This window comes from Branchiostoma lanceolatum, chromosome 8, assembly GCF_035083965.1.
Source record: "Branchiostoma lanceolatum isolate klBraLanc5 chromosome 8, klBraLanc5.hap2, whole genome shotgun sequence".
Taxonomy (NCBI): domain Eukaryota; kingdom Metazoa; phylum Chordata; class Leptocardii; order Amphioxiformes; family Branchiostomatidae; genus Branchiostoma; species Branchiostoma lanceolatum.
The window spans coordinates 16,234,166-16,258,023 of NC_089729.1; the positions used below are offsets into that span (position 1 = coordinate 16,234,166).

At 39.7% G+C, this 23,858-nt stretch overlaps 1 protein-coding gene across 2 annotated transcripts; it reads right to left on the reverse strand.

Annotated features, from left to right (window-relative positions):
• Positions 1-362: 362 nt before the first annotated feature.
• LOC136439696 (leucine carboxyl methyltransferase 1-like) lies at positions 363-23,785 on the reverse strand. 2 transcript variants are annotated; one of them, XM_066435237.1, is made up of 12 exons: positions 23,574-23,785; positions 23,179-23,267; positions 22,033-22,106; positions 21,058-21,105; positions 19,312-19,388; positions 17,226-17,281; positions 16,679-16,781; positions 16,100-16,220; positions 13,986-14,033; positions 6,544-6,597; positions 5,890-5,981; positions 363-1,462 (listed from the first exon to the last, which is right to left on the reverse strand). In XM_066435237.1, exons 1-12 carry the CDS (start codon positions 23,639-23,641, stop codon positions 1,321-1,323), a joined length of 972 nt encoding a protein of 323 aa, XP_066291334.1. In that variant the 5' UTR covers positions 23,642-23,785; the 3' UTR covers positions 363-1,320. The 2 variants fall into 2 exon arrangements, with proteins under 2 accessions (XP_066291334.1, XP_066291333.1); XM_066435236.1 differs by lacking the exon at positions 21,058-21,105 and having other exon boundaries at positions 21,985-22,106.
• Positions 23,786-23,858: the final 73 nt, after the last annotated feature.

The following is a 23,858-nucleotide window of genomic DNA, read 5'->3' on the forward strand; positions in this document are numbered from 1 at the left end:
AAGGTCAAAGAAAAAGATGATGAGGATTTATCTGAACATCATCTTAAGTTGTAAAGAGCAATTTTCCTACTCATTGCTATGTACTACTTTGGAAGTGCACTGACTTACCAATAAGTACTTCCTTGGCAACACTCATTGTGTCCTGTCATTGCATGGGCAGTTTTACACTTAACCTTACCAAAGTTTGAAATGGAAGGAACTGGAATACAGTAAGGGCATTTTGTGTGAAGAACTTCTAAACGTTGTGGATCCCGAATTCTACACATACATACAGGGACGCATACACACACACATAATTATAATTATACACAGAGTCACACAGTAATTTTTCTTTTATCCCCTGAAAAAAATTTCCGAATGGCTCAAATTCAAGGTCAACATTTCAGTCCTGACCGTAATGTAATAAAAACAATGACTCAATTTTACAGATGGTAAACATTTTCTATTAGCAGCAACCTCTATTATAAACAAATAACACCAAAAAATCAATATGAACATGATCAAAATCAGAGGTACTTAATTGAAAAGCTTACTCCCTGTGATGAAAAAAAGATTTCCTTCTTTTTGCTTTTTTGAACAAGCAAACAAGTGAACAATAAAATCAAGTCTTGGGTCAACACTCTAACAAGTCTCGAGAGGATTGGTCAGGGGTTAGTTACCAGCATGTAAAATCTATATTCTCCTTCTTGTAACACAAATCAAAGAAACAGGATGTATTTACAATAATCACACGCACTCAGAAGCATAATGGCATTGATGCTTGTTAAAATATTTCAATAAACACAACTGTGACACAATTTGGTCTAACAGCAAAATTTGACATGGCTTAATCTGAAAGGGTTACCAATACACCTTGCTCCCGCAGTGGGCATGATAGAATGAAAATGAGGCCAATGAGGCGAACAAACATTATTTACCTATGTAGTTTTCCTATCAAATCACACTAAGCTTTAAAATATAATATCCTATTATCAATATTATAACTTGTGTAGTGCACAGAAAAGATGCAGCAATATTAATTTACCACCGATGCCACCCCATCCTTCAAAATATAGAAAATTTAATGCAAAATAAAAACATAAAAATGCAGATATTTGATGGACATGCAGCCACTTCCTCACTGGTCTCTAATTACCATGTTATCATTGGTTGAATGTTAATTGTGATGGACAGCCAGGATGGGTCTAATGTTTGCCACAATGGCCTCGTTTTCATTCTATCATGTCCGCCACGTGAGAAAAGTCTATTAAGAAGGGCTTCGAGTTTTGCAACCCAGTCAGAGAGGAGGGTTGCCCAAAGTCAAGGTCAAGCCCAGGGCTGTCACATCAGCGGAGAAGGTCGTCCGAACCCGAGGTTGGCCAGGCCCAGACCTGCGGGATCCTTCCAGGCCCATGTGATGCAGTAGTGCTGCAGGAGCTGCTGCAGAAGTTCCACCTCATCCAGGAACTCCAACCGCTCTATTCTGGAACAGGCACAAAATACCAACATCACAATACTGAAAGACAAGGATAAACTGGAGAGGGTGCAGAACCAAGCTGCCAGGTTCTGCATGAACAACTATGACAGGGGTGCTAGTGTCACTAAAATGAAAACAGATCTACAGTGGAAGTCACTTGAAGACAGAAGAAAAATATCCAGGCTTTGCATGATGTACAAAGTGACTAATAAACTTGTGGATGTACCGACTGATAATTATCTAATACCAGCCCAGAAAAGGACAAGAAATAGTCATGCCTTTAAGTACCAGAGTTATAAACCAAGGATTGATGTGTTCAAAAATTCGTATTTCCCGAGAACCATGATAGTAGAATGGAACTCGTTGTCATCAGATGCTGTAGGAACACCTCACTAAATAGCTTCAAAGAACAATTGCAGTCAGATGTGCAAAAGTTAGGTGTGACAGGCCGTACAGTGTAATATAACCAGCTGCTGCTGCGCCGCATGCCTGCGAAGCTGGTGTGTTACGCCGAAGGGCGGTTATACTGGCTATACAGATACATATATATACTGTAAATGCAGAAATGTTTGCGGGGATTTAATTTCGTGGTAGGGAGAAAATGGAGTGCTCACGGTGGTTTTGAGTTTGAGTTTGAAACAATAGTAGTGCTACAGTCATACAATGGAACGGCTGTTCGCAGTGGTTTTAATTTGCAGTATTAAAAGAGTTCACCGTGAAGACCATGAACATAAAACCACCGAAAACATTTCTGCATTCACAGTACTTGGAAACAAGAAATCAAAGATCTCATACTTCTGTGAGAGATTTGTGAATTTATTGTCTTATCAATTATTGTGAATTCTGTCTAATATATAGTATGCATTGTCCTGCCACCCTGTCGGACCAACTTTGGACTGAGATGAATTTCTAATCAACTGTAAAAACCCAAAGGGGCAAGTACGCCGCTCCCGGGATTAGAACCCGCACCAATCCCGATCCCCACGGCTGCAGAAATCAACGTGATAACCACTAGGCTAAAAGGTCCGGACCAGTTAGACTGGTCAGTTAGTGGAAGTTGACCCAACTGTTACACAACAACACAACAGTACATTATGGCATACTGTATATCAGAATTGACTTCACTATAGTGGCACACTAGATTTGATTTACAATATTAAGTATACTTTGTTAGGTACAGAGATAACAAGGTTTTCTCTTTCACACCAAATTCATTTACTGTCACATGTACTATAAATACTGGTAAACACATAAACACTAACAAGGTCTAGTCATAATCACTTCCTTGTCAAGCCAATTGCAAATCATCATATCCTATTTAACACACTGTGTAAGCCAAATCTTAACACTGTGAGCATAATAATTTTCATAGTTTGGCAAAAGAATATCTTCATAGAATTACAATCAAAGCATACTGAAATCCAAACTTTGTTCTACCATCCAAATCCTTAGTGTTATTTTATAATAGAGCAGCATGTTTTTTTTTTCAAATTTGTCCTAAACTTCAATCTATAATCATAATTTCTTTCACGAAAGAAAACCTAGCATCCATTTTCAAATCATAGGTGATCCTGATCTGACTTTTCTGATAGACTGTTACATAAACCCCAAATTACAGTCTGAAAATGTCCTTTAATGACAGTTATCATCTTTCCAGGCGTCCCTTCATTTGTCTAAAGAGGCTGTTTTCAACCATTATTCTGATAAAAGCTGGATAAGGTGGTAGAAGTATTGCTTGCTTGCAGTATATAAGCTTCATCTCTGATATTTCTGAGTCTAATATTGCCACATATTGCCACAAGCACTCATTATACATCAGGGCTGAGCATAGCTTTATCCTGAACCAGACACTATAGGTACTAAGTAATTGACTTTCCTGTGAAGTCTTATGTTCTGTTCATTTTGATCAGTCATTCTGATAGGAAAGAAAATCTTGTTCTGATGTACATTTAAGCTTCCATAATGGTCCATAGATGCTTTAAGGTAACTGTCAATGTCGCAAAAGATTGTTGCTTTAAGAACAGTCAAGTCAGAGGTTTTTTTCTGAAGTAGATGCAATGTTTTGGCAATGCTTATTGTGGAAAGACTTTAGATTGTACAATTGGGCTTTAAAAACTATGATGAACTTGCTTCTGGGCTTGAGTTCCCCTTTTAGAAAAAAAAATCACTTCAAATTTGAAAACACCAAATCAAAGAAGTGAATGTTTGACATGAACATTATGTGAAGCACATTGTATATAATATAAGTATCTGCACATTTCACAACGACAACAGAAACTACTGAAAAGAACTAGCATCTGATCTGATAACAAAGACTTTTGATAACAAAGACTTTTGATAACAAATACTTTTGATAATGAAGGCTTTTGTTGACAAAGACTTTTGATTATGAAGACTTTTGTTGACAAAGAATTTAAATAACAAAGACTTTTGAATAGAAATAGAATGTTCAATGACGTCATTATCTATAGGTTTCATACTAATGACAACTTCTACTACTTAACAATGAACAAGAATTCAGTGAAAGACAGGGCTGACGTATTGCCCATTACATAATGCAAAAGAACGTTAATGGCAAAACATATGCTGCTGTTGGATAATGAGAGCTTAGTTATTTCAGCCATTCACGCTCCCATAATGGACCACATGTGCTTTACGGTAAGGCCACACCAATTCTATTTGTTGCTTCTCGGATTTTTTCAGAAAAAAATTGAAGCCACAGGGCGGAAAAAAACAAAAATACATTTTTTTGCAATGATCTTGGGTGAAGGGTTTACATAACATAAAGAGTAAGAGGATTATTCAAGTTTCAGCTTTGTATGGCTCATTTTATGCAAATGAATGCACCCCTTTCTTTGATCTAGTACTATAATTTCAGTAACAAAATTACCTTTTGCCATGTAATAATTGGATTGATATTGGGAAATAGTTTTAATAAATAAAAAATTATAATTTATTGATCAATGTGACCACACTTTTTAAGTATGTGCAAGCCTTTATCATCTATTTTGGTGGCTATCAAGTTTTACAACTGAACAGAGAGTAACATTGGGAGTTAAAATTTGTGAATGGGAATTGTGACCCAATTTTTTTTTTTACAAAATGGGAAAAACAGGACAGGCTATTCCGAAAAGCAACAAAATAAATTGGCATGGCCTTAGTGCCTTTTGTATCAGGCAAAAAATCATGCCTTTTTCATAGAATGGGTGGAGAAAGACAGTCAATCGAGGGTCAAATGAATGTCTGAGGTGACGTATTGCCCATTGAATTGCAAAAGACTAATCACAGAACTTATGCTACTGTTGGATATAATGATCAACAAATATATATATATATATATCGTAGCTGTGCACTCATGTTGAATACAGGAAGCAAGCAACCTATTGAAAAAGGCCTGATTGGTGATGTGTTATTTCACTTCACCTCACCTCACCTCACTTCACCTGACTTCACCTCACCTCACCTCACCAGCCCCGTAGCTTATTGTTATTATGTGTTATTCACTGGCTAAACAAAGAGTGAAATGAATTTCATAGAATGGGTGACATGGTTGCCATATGGTTAGGGCTGGAGTAACCCGGAGGTACTGAGCTTGAATCCCTGACAGGTCCCGATGTTGTACTCTTTGGAAAAATACTATACACCAATTTCCTCATTCGACTCAGGTGTAAATGAGTACCTAGCTTTGGCTCAATAGGATGTTAAATGGAGGTGCCGTATTTAGAGCCACACATCGCGCACGTTGAAGAACCCAGGACACTTATTGAAAAGAGTAGGGGTCCATCCCGGTGTGAGTATATCCAATCTGTCTGGATATGCAGCTTGTACTCTTCAGTACAAACCTGGTGTGTTACGCCATGAGGCGGTTTACCACATATTATGCAATACAAACAAAGTTTCCAGAGTGTCTGTGACATAAAAACCTTTAAAATAGCTCTAAGGCCACACCAATTTATTTTCTTGGTTAACGGAATAAAAAAAATGCTAGATTGGAAAAACAACATGAAAACAGAATCTCAGAGGAATGATTTTACTTAATTGGTGCACACAGTATCAGGGAGTGAACAGGGTCAGGTGCAAGTTTTCACCCCAGCCTTCTGTGTTCATGATTTTTTTGTTGCTAAAATTAAAAATAAATATCCATTAACCAAGAAATTAAATTGGTGTGGCCTAAGCTACTGGGATGTGAGGCATTTGTTCATGTTTAAAGACCACATTATACCAAAGTAGAACATTTTCTGTCCAAAGTCAACAGAGATGGTTACTCAATTAATATTATAGTATTACACGTTCGTCCCAAATACATTGTATATAGTATTGCATTTCATTTGGCAAAAGCGTGTGTCTTGATTGAATGATACCATGCTGTTGAATATGAACAGAAAATATGATGTATTTTGGTATCACACGGTCTATATCTCTGGTAATCTCACCTCTGTACATCCTGCTGGGGTAAACTGTGGTACACTGTCCACATGTCCAGCAGATCCGACCCATCCCAGCCTACAGACAGAAAACGCTGCTTCTACAAGGTGCGGAGAGACTGTTACTACTAACTTCATGTGTCTAGTACAGTGGCATGGACTAGTAAAGGCAGAGACTGTTAGGGCTCGTTCACACTCGTGCATACAATGTATATCCAAGTCCGTATGAGTTTGCGGAGAAGACATTGTTTTCTACTTTGACCCACCATTGCGCAGCCTGGGTATCGAACCAAAAGAATGATTCATATGCACTTGAATATACGCCTAAGTGTGAACGGGCCCTCAGTTTTTGGCCAATTCTGTTTCTGTCCATTTACCATGTTTGTGTGGGAGCTAGTTTCATCTAAATGAATTCAAACAAGTAAATGATAGTAATTGATGAGTGAGTGAGTGTGTGAGTGAGTGAGAGTAATTTGGTGAATGAGAGAGTGAATGACTATGTCTGAGTGAGTGAGTGAGTGAGTGAGTGAAAGTGAGTTAGTGAGAGTAAGAGTGATTTGGTGAATGAGAGAGTAAATAAGAGTGAATGACTGTGTGAGTGAGAGTGAGTGAGCGAGTGAGCGAGCAAGTGAGTTTACTAAGTGAATGAGAATGAGCCCTCACCTGAGATTCTGCATCAGCACAGAGATCCACCCCTGCTAGGTGACAATGTCTAGTCTGCAAAAGAAAAACACAATCTAGATTTTATACAAATCTTGTACAACAACATCCGAGAGCCATCCAAGGTAGTATTGGCACTAAATTTGCATAATTTGGTTATGGGGTTAGACATAGCAGGAAGACGGTTAAGAGTTTTACATTGCAATCATCTAAGATGTGATCCTTCAGGTCACACCAACTTAATTTCAACTTGGTTCTCAAATTCACAGACCTCATTTCTTTCACATGTATATGAAAAAGTAAGGTAACAGTCATCCTCAATTGAGATGAAGCACGATGCTTTTTCAAGTAGCTAGTGGTTTGGCCTCGCCACAGCTCGCGTTTTTGGCCAAGCACACTGGGTCACCCCTACTCTTCTCGATAAGTGTGTTGGGTTCTTTTACGAGGTTTGATGCTTGAGGCTTATGCCCGAAGCTCCCTCATAGTCATACACAAGGCTGCCGGCTTTACGTCATCATCCGAAATGACGAATGCAATCCCTTACAACATGTCCGAGCTGGAGTCGATCCGAGCTGGAGTCGACCCTAGGATCGAACTCGGGCCCAAGGATTGACGGAAAAGAATATGCAAATCACTTGTACCAGTCAGGATATGGATCTACCCAAAAATGCTCATATTTTGGTAAAATACGGTAGTTAAAGAAAGCCCTTACCTTCCTAATTATTATTAGTTTTTCTATTAATCAATGCATACATTGTTGAACGTGTTAACCCCGCCTGGTATGTAGACTCATGAAGTGACTCCTGTGGTAGCATTTGGGTCAAAGATAGGATACCTGTTATTATTTTCATAAAATTTTTTTCCATTCACATTATTTTCCTACAAAAATCTATGAAAATAAAAAAAATCAAACCGGCGTGGTGTTAAGAGTACAACAACATTTAGAAAATTTTAAAACACAGGGTGAAAATGTCTACATCATGAAATCGATCATCACAATGTAACAGGTACCTCTGTTTTTGCATTTCAATTGAGCAGTGTTACCGTTCTTATGTATATAGTCTAGTTACTAAGGCTAGTTGGGTAGCCCATGCCCGTAGCCAGGGGGGGTTCAGGGGGTTCGGAAGAACCCCCCCACAGACTTGAAGGTCCACTTTCACAGGCTTGAAGGTCCACTATTTAATGTTAAAGATTTTTTTCAAGGCGGACTTATTTGTATCACCAGCAAGGCCACAGAGGCTAGAATCCTACAAAAAAACTGCTCACTTTGTCTCTGATTTTTCCTCTGAAACCCTTTCAAAAACACAGGAAATGCCTTTCAGAAGCCGGTTCAATTTTTGAAATTTTACACGCTCGAAGGTCCACTTTTAACATTTTTCAAGGTGGACTTATTTTTATCACCAGTGGGGCTGGAATCCAAGAAAAACTGCTCATTTTGTCTCTGATTTCTTTCTTTGAAATCCTATCAAAAACACAGGAAAAGCCATATCAGAAGGTTCAATTTCTTAAATTTTGCAGGGGGCCCCGGGGGCATACCCCCGGACCCCGCTAGGAAGCTCGCGCCTGCGGCGATCATCTCGCGCCTACGCTGCTCGCTGGTCCCTGAAACATGTCAAGGCTGTATGTCATTTTATACAGCCTCATGAATCAAATCAAAGCTAGATGGCAGCCCTCTGTTATTGACTGTATCTGAGGGTGTGGCACCTTTCCAACATGTAGAAATGATGTAGTGCAGAGTGATAGTCATTACACTTTAGCTGACTCCTCTTCAACTTCGGCTAGCAGGTTTTCTTGTGCTTTAATGGAGGGACTAAAGAGCCCGCTGCTCTTTTAACAGTCGTGCCACCCTTTCAAAATAAAGATGTCACTAAGTGCCCGGTAGCCCTGCCAATGCCAGCACAGTCAGAGTCAAGCTTTGTGATTGGTCGATGATGACTAATGGAGGGTTCAATCTAAAATGGCTCGGAGTTTTCGAGAGCTACTTTGACACCATTAGACTTCATGTCTCACTAAAACTTAAACGTTTTGGCATGGAGGGCTCCGTGTTAAAAGCTAGAGAGACTTTTTGTGGATCATGAAGGATTAGTACGTGATGAATGCAATGTGTCAGACAAAGTCAGATAATACTAGTTGTTGTGGCAGTGGAAGGAGAGGAGGTATTCACAGAGGAGTTCAATGTTTGGAAACAAAAAACGCCAGTACCGTAAAATCCCTATTTACGTAAGCACTTTTTAAACTTTTCAAGTCGCAAGCAGGTGCTCCAGGCCGACGCCAAAGTCGGGGTGCGTATGTTATGAGGGGTTCTTCCTCGGAAAAATCGCATATCAGCTTGAGAGTACGGTACATCTTCATGCAAATGAAGTGTGGAATGCTACCACACAATCAATCAGCAATAAAGAATAAATAATACATATATTTAAATTGTTTGACATTTTCTACCCAGAAACATTTTCTCAGTAACCCTTTCAGTCGGTAAACATCATCGGAAGGATGATCAGGTCAACCTCTAACTATCCACCAAAATGCTGGAGAGGGGGTGCGTACATGTACGTTAGGAGGGTTTTTCCCCTGAACGTTTCAACTCACTGAGTCAGGCCCGCAATCGTCCCCAAATTGGGGGTTAGGAGGGGTGCGTACGTAAATAGGAATTTGACAGTATCACTCTTTTTATACAGGGGTTCTGTCACAGTCACTGTGGTAATACAACCTAATCTATTCAAACGGGGGTAAAAAGTTTACTATCATAATGTCAATGCTGAGAGGCAGGTTTGAACTAGACTTTGTGGAACTGATTACAGGAAAAACTGCGGAAGATTGTGCATGTTGCATGTCTTTCTTCAACTCTTGGTGTTAAAATATGAGCATTTCCGGGTAGATTCATAATCATATCCTGAATGATACAGGTCTAAAGTGATCTTCAACTTTTTGTTCAAAAACAGTGTTGTCCTGATTTGTTCGGCTCCCTTTGAAATCAGTTACTTAGTAAAAAGAAGGGACCACCCTAAAGACTCATAAATAAATAAATATATAAATAAATCCCAAAGGACAATAGCATGTGGCCATCTGCCCTCAAGCCATGGCATCTCTGTGCAAGCAAATCTAACCCTCGCATGCGCAAGACCTCGCAAGACACTGGACCTGATTCGGACCTGTATTTTCTAACCAAGAAACTTTTAGTTATGCATGTCAGTCTTAATTCTCTATGCTTGATATTGGTTTGATAAAACAAAACATGTCAACTAGACAGGATCAGGTCCAGGTTCAGGTCCGGACCTGAACCTAAACCTGGACTTGGACCTTATTCAGCCAAACCGGTATCCACCCCTAACAGTAGATGATAACCGGATAGTGAGTTTGAGTGTGACTGAGCTTTGCCACGCTCAAAACGAGGAAAAGGAGCTGTAACGCCCAGAAAAAAACACAATCATGTAAGGACACAAAATAGCTGTCCATTACCATCATTTCTCCCACCACTCACCACTCATTAATACTTGTTTCATCAAAAGGCAGTAATATGTTTATCACTGCTTTCAATTTGATTTATTACATTCACCTTTAACTATCATCGCATTTACGAGATAAATACACACTAAAGATGATTATGATTGTCTACATACTGAGATACACAATGCAAGAACATTAAGACTATAAGATTATGGGCTTTGAGGCACTCGTGGGACTGATTTGATAAAACCATTGCGCGATGAAATTATACTACATGGATTAGTGTTCTGGCCTTGAATTGTTTTAACATTTGAAAAGGGAGAAGTTATGTAATACACCGGCACAATTTTTCCATTGTTCAGTTACTGTAGATTTTGAAATCATGGGGACATTTTTGTACTCCTATTCACAAAGCCATATAACCCTATATCAGCAAAAGCATCTGGATCTGACGTCTACACCTACAGTCTACATCTAATTTCTTACCTCTTGGATTTGCCACCTCATTATATTCAACTCATATGTACTTCAAAATATGAATCAACCCCAAAATGTTCAATATTGGCAACAACAGTTGAAGAAAATCCTTGTCTTCCCTGTTGCGGTATGTTTTTCATTTATCAAACTCTCCAAAAGTTGAAAATTCATTGTTTGGGACATTAATTTGACCATGTACCCAGCCCATATTATGTTTTCAATAAAACATGCTTGCTTGCGAACAAGATAACGAAAAAAAAGCCAAAATTGGCATGAATTGATTTTCATGATTATTTGGTTGCAGGCTAAGTAAGTACATCTTGGAAAAAGTGATTAAATTTTGGGATTTATATTACCCAGCTGTTACAAAGGTTATATAAGATATCTTATATCATTCCTGGGCCGGGATAATGTTCGATACAGTGATTATGATGGACAGGTCTATATTTGGGCTTGAAGGTCTATGTATATTGCAAAGCCATATAAATGTAACACAAAATCAAGAAAAGCATCTGAAATCTACACTTCTACACAATCTGATTTCTTAGCTCTTGGATTCTCCACTGCATTATATTCATCTCATATGCACTCAGGGTTCAGAAAAGGAATCAACCCAAAAATGTTCAATAATATATTTTGGCAACAACAGTTGAAGAAAAATCCTTGTCTAAATCCTTGTTCCAGACTATGTGCCCAATAGAACATGCTTGCTTGCAAACAAGACAACAACAAAAAAGCCATGAATTGATTTTCATGATTATTTGTTTACAGGTAACAGGGGTGCCAAAGTATTCATACAAATTTTGCGGAATTCAAACGAATTCTACGGAATACATTCGATCCATTATGCAGAAACATATGAATTTTACGGAATTCATACCCACTTAACGGAATATACAGATGATATATTACACAGAAACATACAAATTTTACAGAATTCATACAAACCATTACGCAGAAACATAGTTTACGATCTTTACTTATTTGGTGAACTGTGCCTAGTGGGAATGCCATGATCATAGACCTACTAGAAATTTGAAAGGCACGAAGTATACAAAAATATGATTTTAATCAAAGGCTTGTAATTAAGTTAGCACATGTCTGCATAACAGTAACTGAAAACTAGAAATAATGACTTGATGCAATTTCCGCTGAAATGACTTTATGTACAAGGTATAAACTTCATGAAAAGGAACGACGATATTTGATGGGCTCTTGATTTATATCATTACCTGATAAATTCATTACGCTAACAGCTTTGGACTGATACTATTTGTGTGTGCGTCATCAGTAGCATATACAAGGCAGCCTCTTGGTCTTGTGAATGGCATCTAACTTCTAAGCATATATGGATTTTGACTGGTTTCCTACAACAAACTGTGAAGAAATATGCCCCCCTTAGAACTCCAAGATTTACAACAGTGCTGTAAATATAGCAACAAAAATATCAACTGAAAAAGAGCGAATATGTTTGATATTCTGAAACCAGACAACCTTGTACAACTGTTTCAAACAACAAGACTATTATATTGCTTTTATACATGTACCATGTTCAGTGTGTTCAGTGATTCATCATCACTTTGACTTCAGAATTTAGGCATTTTTTTTACCACTTATACCCTGCTTATTAATCATTTTCATCAGCTCGCAAGAGTTTGGGATGTTCAGAGGATGTAATTTCAGAAGATCAAGTGAGTATGGGCTAATGGTCCTCATCAGCTAAGTGCTGTGGACATCATCATATCCTGCTGTTGATCCACTCAACAACTATATCCGGTATTTTTAGACCATCTTAAATAACTGCAGGTGTTCTACAAGGAGATACTTTTAATTGGCTTCCTTCCTTTTCATAGGGGCCTTGAGACAAGCCACAGATCTAGAGGAACCCGAGCTTACAGGCTTTGTACTTAAGCCAAGAAAAAGCAAAAGATACCCAGCCGAGTTACTAACTGATACGAACTTTGCCGATGATATTGCCCTTAGTTCAAATATAATCGCATGCAGAAGCACAGTTATTGCTGCAAAAAGTAGAAAACGCTTGTTGGGCTTCACGCAAATGACTCAAAAACAGTTTTTTAACCGACCTGAAGGAACCCTGGTATCAACGAAAGTGAGTAAAAAGTTACAGCAAAGATGTTTTTTCTATGTCTAAAGCGTGCCGTCTCTGGCAAAGGAAGTGGATCATATGCTAATATGCCTGCAGCGTGCTGTTTCCTGTCTGGAAATTAAAGCTTCTGCCATTTTCTTTGTAAATATACATACAGTAATAGAAACCTAGTTTTCTCATCTGAAACTGCTTATTCCAACTTGATACTCTAGCATTGCTCTATTCCATGACCCACAAGTGCATTAACGTAGGGTTGGTTCAATCCCAGGTATGGCGGCAGTCTCTGTTTCTTTGTTGAGCACGTACTTGAAGCATCTCATCTGCAGGGCAAGTTTTGTTGGAAACAGAACAAAATAATCTGCTGCATGACGAAAAGCAGCGGTTCTCCCGCCATTTTGAATTTGCGCTCAAGAGCTCACTGTGAGTCACGTGCGCATCTCAATGGAATCTTGCGCCGCGATACTTCCTGACCATGTGTCTAACTCTAAAGACAACCGTGCTCACAAGGACAGGCACATGAACATAAACTGTGGTCAGTCTAAAGTGGGCCACAGACACTGTTTACATGCAGATTGGGCACAATTCTCAGTTGTTTTTTGGCACTGTTGACATTCTGACAAAACTACATTGCAAGCAGCTATGAGCAGGCAATAAGTCTATTTACGTTTACGGTGTCTGGCACAAAAAAAAGGCCATTCAAAGATGCCAAAACAACTGTCAGGTATAGTGGAGATGTCTTGATAGTAAAGAAGACACTAGAAAAAGACCGAATCCTAAGCTGACTTTTGCATGTAGCATGCAACGTGACTGTGACTTAATTGCAATTGATCAGATTCCCTACATATACTTACGTCAATCAAAGAACCTTGAAGCGCCATTAAACTGCGCTTCCGCGACAGGCGTGCTGCCCACGTTTAAAGCCATGTGAGACTTTATGAGCCCTCAAACTCCTTCAGAACTGAACCTGCACATTAAAATCATATTACCGGCCTACTCCACATGAAAAGACGTCTTCTAAAGTCAGTTCTTGGACCACCATCCTCAATTAACAAGAGTCATGAATATGAGCTTGCCTGACAGCTATGGCCTCGTTATAACTTACATTGAAGCAGTTGTTGAAGTGTCAAGTCATCAAGCTTAAGAGTGGCTGAATTCATATCCAATTGCTAGGATGTAACAAGCTAAATTGATTCAAGATTCAGAGCAAAACTAGTAAGTAGAACTCATCTTCAGGAAACAAAGTAGTGTAACAACGAATATGAAAACAAATTTTTCATCGCTATATGATATATCTGATACTCTGGCTCAAATGTTATACGATGAGATACGCTGCTTTCTTAATTTTCAATTTAAGTAACTAGTATCAAAGAAGTCATAATCTGTTCATATTGTTCAAATAAAGATAAATTTCTCTTACCTTCAAGTTCTCGATCATGACCTGTCCAAACTTGTCCTTCATGTTTACCTACAAGCAATGAAGAAAAACTTGAAAATGTTATTCTCTCTCTCTCTCTCTCTCTCTCTCTCTCTCTCCAATTTTACGTCTATAGAGTTAAACAAAATTTCCTAGAATTCTATACTGAACCTGCTATCAAGCTGTTTGCTATCTGCTGGACAGGAGTTGGCCCCAATAGGGCAGATACCTTAATATTGCAAAAGGAGCTGACTAGCCAACAAAGGCTTGTGTGGATTTAACTAATTTTAAGCAACGTTGGACTAAGTTTTCTGCTGGTAAAACACACCTACATGTATATACTAGGCCAGTGAGATGTTACTAGGCTGGTAACAACAGGCATTTTGCTGTTTGATGCTTATAAGTTGTAATAAGCTGCTTCACGGTTTGAACTGCACATGAGCGAGGTCAAAGGTGAAGGCCCCTAACTTGTAAACAGTTCTTGTCTATTCCATACCTGACACTAGTACCATGTCCAGACTTGTTTTTTTCATGAGTAATGGGCTTTCAACATTGACATACTACCCACAATGTATAACACTGATGTATGGTTCAAATCATGAACCACCTTATGATACATGATTTATTATGATTACTGAGACGGCACGTAAACATACATGTATTTAGTTTGGTTATCTAAGGGGGCTTTTCAAAACCCAACATATCACCATCATATCCATTCAGAACAGATTTCTTGGCAACAGAATGACTTGCCATCTCGTCTTTTTGCTCCCCTAAAATGTAGCATCCATCTTAACTTACTGTCATGATTGTGTTGGCTGCAACTTGTAGCAATGAAAAAAAATGCATAGCAAATACGGTGCACGCTTGTTGTTCTAAATTCCTTGGTGCTAACAAAAAACAGCTGCTATATGGGCCTTTAGAAGTGCATGGGCCATTATGCTTTTAAATTCTAGGTCAAGCTTTCAAATTGACAGTTTTTACCACTTATCGGTTGCGAATGATGCACTATCTGTAAATCCTTAACGTCGCGTTCTGACGTAATACCAGTTTACTGTCATGCAACCACGTAGTAAACGTCATCTCAAAAGCATTATATACTAGGCAGAACCAACATTTGGCCCCTACTAAAAAAACATGGGGTCTTAAGTGAGAAGGAAACTGTACATTGTTACTTTGACTTCTTCCCCATGTCTGTTATAGTGAAAAACAGCCACCAGAATGCCTTTTTGAGTTATAAAGGTTTCTCAGTGATTATGCAAATAAAGTCCTCATTTGCATAAATTATGCTTGTACAAATTTCTTCATGAGCCCAAGAGCTACATTTGTATCTACCATTAAAAAATCATGACCCTAGCATGTCCAGAACACAGAAACTGGAAGTTCTGCAGCAGTACCACTGAAAGCCACCATGTTGTCCATAATCCAACCTGTCCTTCTTTTTGCCATCACCTACGGACATACCAAATACCATAGAGATCCATCCACAACTTCTTGAGTTAAGCTGTCCACAAGTACACACACAAATGGCATCAAAAACATATTATAACCCTCTCAATAACAATAACCATAGGAGAGAGGCCTTACTTTACCAATGTATCCTCAAAGTATCCCTCCAGGTAATAGTTTTTTAAGGGCCAATTATTACAGTCATTAATCCTTGTGCTGTTCTACTTTAAACACTTCAATCATAAACCTGTCAACAATCAGTGCCTAATTAGTCTGCCGATAACCCGCGGTGAAATATAAGTCCACCCTCATGTATACTTAGGAACACAAGATTGTACAGTAAGGTTGACATTGACGTCTATGATATTTGTACATGCAAAAACATAGTCTTGTTGTCTGTTGAAAGCCAAAAGTCAAATACTTAAAGTCGGTTAAAGCAAAATTTGCTCACTAATGCCCCCTGGCAGATCAAAACTGCAATGCAGTCAAGGTGCCATTGGTCAAACAGTGCATCGATCACATGATCACTCACAAATATTGAAAATCTCAAACTTAGTCTTAGTGAAGTGTACAGGAATTACCTACATGTACATGTACTACATTGAGATCTCCTGCCCAATGTACTTTGCACAGATATGTACATCTCCTGCCCGGGGTAGCCTGCTCACCTGTTCATAGTTAACAAACATGGCGGTGAGGAAGTTGTCGGAAGCCCATCGCACCAGCTTGGCGGACTGCTCCGGTGTTAGATACACGAGAACACACTCTGTCATGAACAGTGTCGGCAAGCTGTGAAGGTAGAGGATGCCAACTTATCATTCTAAGTCAATTAAATTTCATTATCTCAGTATCTGTTGTCTATATTTTTTTGCTTTCCAATAAGGTCTGTTTTTTTCCATTCCGATAGTAAAGGAACAAAAGTGCAAAAAAACATGGATAGATCTAAAAGCCTATTGATGCAAAGTTTGATTTCCCTCAGCCCAAAAAACAGGCAATGGTAAGTAGTTTTGACATACAATGTAAACAAGAGAAAAGCATGTCAACAATTGATGAACCATAACCAAGGAGGTTTTATATGCCATACCATATCAAAGACCATCAAATGGTAAACTTTGAGAGCAGCTCATGAGCACCACCTTGCAATCCCTGATAGAACTGCAGCAAGGGAAATGTATCTGGGGAAAATATCTGCTCTTGCTCAGTAGTGACCGCTTTGCCATGTTTTTCTTTCCTGACCCACTACCAACCTTTTGTCTATTCCTGATGCGGTGAGAGAAGCATCAAGTTCCTCTGTATTTCTGAGGTCTCCACTGAGGATGTGATAGTTGGAGCAGTGCAGCACTCCCCCTTCTGTGATATAAGATACAAAAATGCAAAATAAAGTACATCTCCATAGTACTGAGATTAGATAGGGAAATTGAGTTTGTACACTTTGATTAAGCAAATATAACACACTAACAAGAAAAATACAATGTCTAGTTATAGCTCAAGTAGCTTTGGTTAGTATTTTTTCCTTCTCGTAAGGGAATGGAAAGTTTTTTCAATGTTTCCTGTTCTTCTGTTTCTAACAGTTTATGCTTTAATTTTAATTTTGATTATTTACATCAAATTTGACGCAAGGATAGCTTGGATCCAATGCACAGGTGACTACTAGTAACTTCTGTCATTTTGTTCCTTTTTTTTAATCAACTAATGGACCTGAAACTATACAAATATCAAAAAATTATCTGAAATAAAGGGGACCATTGGTAGGGAAATATTTTATGGTTGATATTAATTTCAAAGAATTTTCACCTATTTGCAGCTGGCCACCCCCCTCTGTGAGTGGTTTGGACAAAGGTGGGCGGCTTCTGTAAAAGAAGATCATCAGAGGTCACATGTAGGAACTGATCTCATTAAGATGAAAAAAGTATGCATTTACAAAGAGGCAATTGAGACTGTTGGGGAAATGTCACCGAAACTTTTTTTCTGGTTAATGGTTAGTGACAATTTGTTTTCTCCAAAGTTTTTATAGTCTACATCTCAAAAACCATCCCTGTGAATATTATAATGAGTTCATTCCACTATAGCTAGCTACAGGGCTGACCTTTAAGTTATGGCTGCCCATAGGAAAGCATGTTGAGATACACTGAAACAAGGCTTCATAAAAGTACTAACCCAAACTTCAATCTTAAAAATTCTTCGACACTGGAAAGTCACAAGGGTTTAGTTCATAACCATGCAAAGAAAACAGAGGGTTGTACAGCTCAAACTCTGAGGAAATCTACCAGTTTCAAGGAAACCCTACCTTTGACCCAGATTTCTGATGTATCCCTCCGCATGACACAACAACTTACATCTATCCTTACGCCAACTAAAATGGCAAACTAAACAAATTCCAACCAAACTGGGAAAGCTAACACCCTACTTGTTCCCTCTATAAAAAAATGTCTCCAGATTGGGCAAAAAATTTAAAGGAAAAGACAGGTTTTAAAGATTTTCAAGTAGTGACTATAAAGGAATTCAAATGTTTTGCACTCTACTGCGCAATGCAAATTTGGGGTCACCCCTAAATAAGGCCTTGGAAAAAAAATGGTTGTGTTTCTGGTTACCTGACTGGCCCTAGCAAAAAATTAATATGCCAACCCTAGCCTTTTTGGGGTATAAAATTTTGATCTGACATCTGAATGATGAAAATGTTGTAGAATCATTTTCCAATATGCTCTCCTCATTTCTACTGCAATAGAAAATTTTTCTTGTACAAAGCAAATCTGTATGATTAAACGTGTCCTGAAGTATTTCAGTTTAACATTGTTACACCACATTTGTTTGATCACTTCTTCCCATAAATAAAAAAAAGAATCCCAACCTACTGACCCTACTTTTTTCAGGACTGTAATCAGAAACACAACATTAATTTTTCTATGCCATAAACCTTATATCAATTTTCCCCAGTCCTTCCCCCCACCACCCTTCCTACTCCGTCTTAAACACAATACAGCACAACAGAAACAGCAAAGAGTTCTCTATATCAGTCTCGTTTGTTGTAATTTTCTAAAGAAAACATATAAGAAACCAGAACCCATGGCTATAAATCAGACTTAAGTGTGATTGAGCAAACAAATACATACATGAGTATAAACAATACAAAGAATGACCAAACAGCTTTCTTTGTATAAAAAGGGAAGTCAGCTGGGTACACATCTTATTAGACAAGCATTCTACTGCTGGTAGTACTGCTTTCTAACAAAGCATTTTGTATGGACTAACAAACTTTGAGGTTTTGCCTTTTAAGAGGACACTGTTCACAATAGATAACAGGGCTTGAAATTCACTTTTGGAAATAGGTGCAATACATAAAATAAAGTCGAATGTCAACATTAAGCATTAAGTACAAAATTTAACATTACTGCTCTTAACAATTTCAATTTGTAATTCTGTTGCTAACTTTAAAATTTCAAAAAAAGTAATACATGCAAAGTACAACAAAGGTACTTGCATGTCAAGAATATTCTGTATACTAGCGTATTAACACTATAGCCTGCAAAATATGTAGGTGAACTGGTGCACCCACAGTCAAAAATTAGGCATGTTAGGTGCACATGCACCAAGTATTTTGAGCCCTGGATGACCATACTAATTATCATTGTCAACAGTGCTAAGGCATTTGTAATACTAATAGCCACAAGCTAGTTGGGCAACCCTGGTTGTGTGTCCTGAACAGCTAAACCAATAAATAAAATACCCTTGAAGTTATGAAAAATTAGATACTTACATTACAGCAAAAAAAACTTGGAAAACTATTCACAGAGACAAAACACATCAATGATAAATTTGAGACATTCAAAACAAGGATAGATGGAGCTTGTTTAAAAAATCTAATGTTTGCAAAATACCTCACCTGATATAATGGCACTTTCGGGATGTTACAGCTGGAAAGTCAACTTCAAAGTAACCTCTTGGAACTAGACCCTCATCCTAAATGGAAAAGGGAACAACAGAAATTCTCAGTAAATGAATGTATTGTGATATTAGTGATGATTCTTTACTTGTTTTTAAATGTACTCTGGAGGTGTTGGCCTTGTAAAGGATGCATCGATCCTGTTGCCAACACCTCTCAGATTTCATTCTGTGAAGTTTAATAAATAGATAAATAAATGAAATGTATATGATACATTTCAGGGTTCGAAATACTTTTAATTCTAGGTAGCCTGTCACTATTTCTGGCAAGGCAATAATTTCTGTGCAGGGCTGTGTGCCTGAACCAAACAGGTACATCTAATGAGCTTGAGGTACAGGTTTAAGCTCAGAAAAGGACAAGAAATAGCCATGCCTTTAAGTATCAGACTTTTCAACCTAGAATTGATGTGTTCAAAAATTCGTATTTTCCTAGAATGATCGTAGAGTGGAACTCGTTGCAACCAAGTACCGTGGAAGCATCCTCATTAGACAGCTTTAAACAATGCATGCAGTTAGATATGCGCAGGTTAGACGTGACAGTTCATTCGGTGTAATAAAACCAGCTGCTGCTGCGCTGTGTGCCTGCAAAGCTGGTGTGCATGTTATGGCGAATGGCGGTTATACCGGCTATATACATGTAGATACACATAGATACAGATACAGAAGCGGTGCAACTGGGCGACCAGGTATTTTGAATCATGCATTTTTCCTGGTTATCACTGACTGCATATGTTGTCTTTCACTCCCTCCCTCCCAATACATCCTAGTCCCTACCTTCCCTACCTTAAGTCTCCATGGCAAGTAAATCATCCCAAAGCCTGACCCCAGACTGACCACCTGACACTTACACCTGGTCAGTCTATTTATCTATTTCATCTTAAGACAGCTGGCTTACCCCTTCAACTTATAAAAGTTGATTTTCCAAGAGGGTCCAGCTTATACAGAACCAGTCCTAGCTGTACCTACCTTAAGTCTCCAGTAGGTAGTCTCAAAGCCCACCCCCAGACTGACCACCTGACGACCACAGACTGACCACCTGACACTCACACTTGATCAGTCCTGTACCTACCTTAAGTCTCCAGTAGGTAGTCTCAAAGCCCACCCACAGACTGACCACCTGACGACCACAGACTGACCACCTGACACTCACACCTGGTCAGTCCTGGACCTACTTTAAGTCTCCAGTAGGTAGTCTCAAAGCCCACCCCCAGACTGACCACCTGACGACCACAGACTGACCACCTGACACTCACACCTGGTCAGTCCTGTACCTACCTTAAGTCTCCAGTAGGTAGTCTCAAAGCCCACCCACAGACTGACCACCTGATGACCACAGACTGACCCCCTGACACTTACACCTGGTCAGTCCTGTACCTACCTTAAATCTCCAGTAAGTAGTCTCAAAGCCCACCCCCAGACTGACCACTTGATGACCACAGACTGACCACCTGACACTCACACCTGGTCAGTCCTGTACCCACCTTAAGTCTCCAGTAGGTAGTCCCAAAGCCCACCCCCAGACTGACCACCTGATGACCACAGACTGACCACCTGGCACTCACACCTGGTCAGTCCTGTACCTACCTTAAGTCTCCAGTAGGTAGTCTCAAAGCCCACCCCCAGACTGACCACTTGATGACCACAGACTGACCACCTGACACTCACACTTGATCAGTCCTGTACCTACCTTAAGTCTCCAGTAGGTAGTCTCAAAGCCGGCTCCCAGACTGACCACCTGATGACCACAGACTGACCACCTGACACTCACACCTGGTCAGTCCTGTACCTACCTTAAGTCTCCAGTAGGTAGTCTCAAAGCCCACCCACAGACTGACCACCTGATGACCACAGACTGACCCCCTGACACTTACACCTGATCAGTCCTGTACCTACCTTAAATCTCCAGTAAGTAGTCTCAAAGCCCACCCCCAGACTGACCACTTGATGAACACAGACTGACCACCTGACACTCACACCTGGTCAGTCCTGTACCTACCTTAAGTCTCCAGTAGGTAGCCTCAAAGCCCTACCCCAGGCTGACCACCTGATGACCACAGACTGACCACCTGACACTCACACCTGGTCAGTCCTGTACCTACCTTAAGTCTCCAGTAGGTAGTCTCAAAGCCCATTCCCAGACTGACCACCTGATGACCACAGACTGACCTCCTGACACTCACACCTGGTCAGTCCTGTACCTACTTTAAGTCTCCAGTAGGTAGTCTCAAAGCCCATTCCCAGACTGACCACCTGATGACCACAGACTGACCACCTGACACTCACACCTGGTCAGTCCTGTACCTACCTTAAGTCTCCAGTAGGTAGTCTCAAAGCCCATTCCCAGACTGACCACCTGATGACCACAGACTGACCTCCTGACACTCACACCTGGTCAGTCCTGTACCTACTTTAAGTCTCCAGTAGGTAGTCTCAAAGCCCATTCCCAGACTGACCACCTGATGACCACAGACTGACCACCTGACACTCACACCTGGTCAGTCCTGGACCTACCCTAAGTCTCCAGTTGGAATCCTCAAAGCCCACCCCCAGACTGACCACCCGATGACCACAGACTGACCACCTGACACTCACACCTGGTCAGTCCTGTACCTACCTTAAGTCTCCAGTAAGTTGTCTCAAAGCCGGCTCCCAGACTGACCACCTGGCACTCACATCTGGTCAGTCGCAGAAACTGGTCTAGCAGCTGACGGACGCCCTGGGTTCTTGCATAGTATCCTGGGTACAAAAGAAGGTAAAAGACATCATAACTGAGGCCATTTATGAAGGTTAGATATCCAGGTAAACAATATATGAAGACAATTCAAACTCTACAACTGGATAAAATTCAGAGATTTACTTCCAGACGTTTCGAGTGACATCCAGCACTCTTCTTCAGCGTCACTGGATTATTAAGAGGTTCCAACTGTGCATGCATGAGTTCAAAGGTGGAGGCCCCTAACTTGTGAAACAGTTCTTGTGTAGCCCATGCTTGATAGATGTCCAGACGTTTTTTTTCTTGAACATATTACTCACAAAGTAGTGCTGCGTACCTAATTAACGTAACATCAGGTACAGGTACAGGTTTACAGAGGTTTAGGTACAGGTCCGGACCTGAACCTGTACCTGAACAATTTGAAAAATTAACATGCGTTCTTCTGAACTTCTTCAATAATGACAGAAACATCAATAAACTGTTTTCAACTTGGCAGTATCTTACCAGTTTCCTACCGCCAAATGGTCTTGCTATCAAAATTCCCGACCTGCCTGAATGATCTGTTGCATATTAGTTACTCTGTTCCAAGGTGTCACTTTGGTCATGTTTGGTGTTGCATGAAGCCATGATTTCAGGAGATCAGTCACAAAATAAGCACATACTTGGTGTAAATTTATATCGGTACAGTACCGGTATTTTGGACCTGTACCTAATCAGCTTTTACGGTACAGTACCGGTACACAGTAACAGTATGCAGCACTACCAAAAAGCATCACACTGCGCATACGCAGTTGGATCCTTGAACATTGCTTGTTTCTGTAGCAACCTCTAGTGCTGTCCACTGTGTTTGTACCTGTAATTCTTTGAATGTTCCATTTGGAAAAATGTTTGGTCTGTGCAATGACATTATATAGGATAATGTCCTTGGTCTTTGAAACAAGTAAAAGAAAAGAATACCAATATCTGTCTAAGAAAAATAAGCAAAAAATTAATCTTTACTTAGCAAATTAGTATAGAATAAAGGCTTGAGCATTTGTTGTGACATGGCTGCTTACGAATATCGAATGCACACCTGCAATGAAAAACTTCACCCACCTCTGTTGATTTCAGGTGCCTTTCTCTCACCTGGTCTGACCAGGTGCTGGATGTAGGGGTCCTTCCAATAACCCTGCTGCACTGCAAACCTGGACAGGTGTCAATCATTCTTGTTAATGATAACAAATTTTTAGTTAATCTCCTCATAAAAATGTTGACATCGTATAGTTTTGTAATTTGCTACCAAAAGTTTGTTTTCTATTATTCAAAATCACTCCCTTCTAGCGGCAATTTCAGTTCATCAGATTGAGACTGTGGGAGAATTTGTCGTCGTATACATTCTCTCCGTGTCTTTTCTGTCAATAACAACAAGTGAGAAAACAACAAACAAGTTCTAGTTCGAACCGCCCCTCCCACTTCCACAGGCATCCATGTCTAACAGCAGACTACGTCACCTTTTGCAGCTCGCTGCGTCATCGTTCGTGGCGATCACAGCACTGTCATCGACTCCAGCAGTCGACATCCTTCTACATCCTTCAATCTAACTCCTTAAACCTGCAACTATGACCTCTCTACAGCTTTAAACGAGCAAAAAAATGGAATTCTTCAGCAAAAGTTGTTCTTCCGCCGCCATCTTGGTTACGACATACTCATTTTCGTGAGGAAGGCTGTGATTGGTTTGTATACAGAGAACGAGCCAATGAGAATCTCTCTTATCAACCGTGATTCGGTCCCCTGGT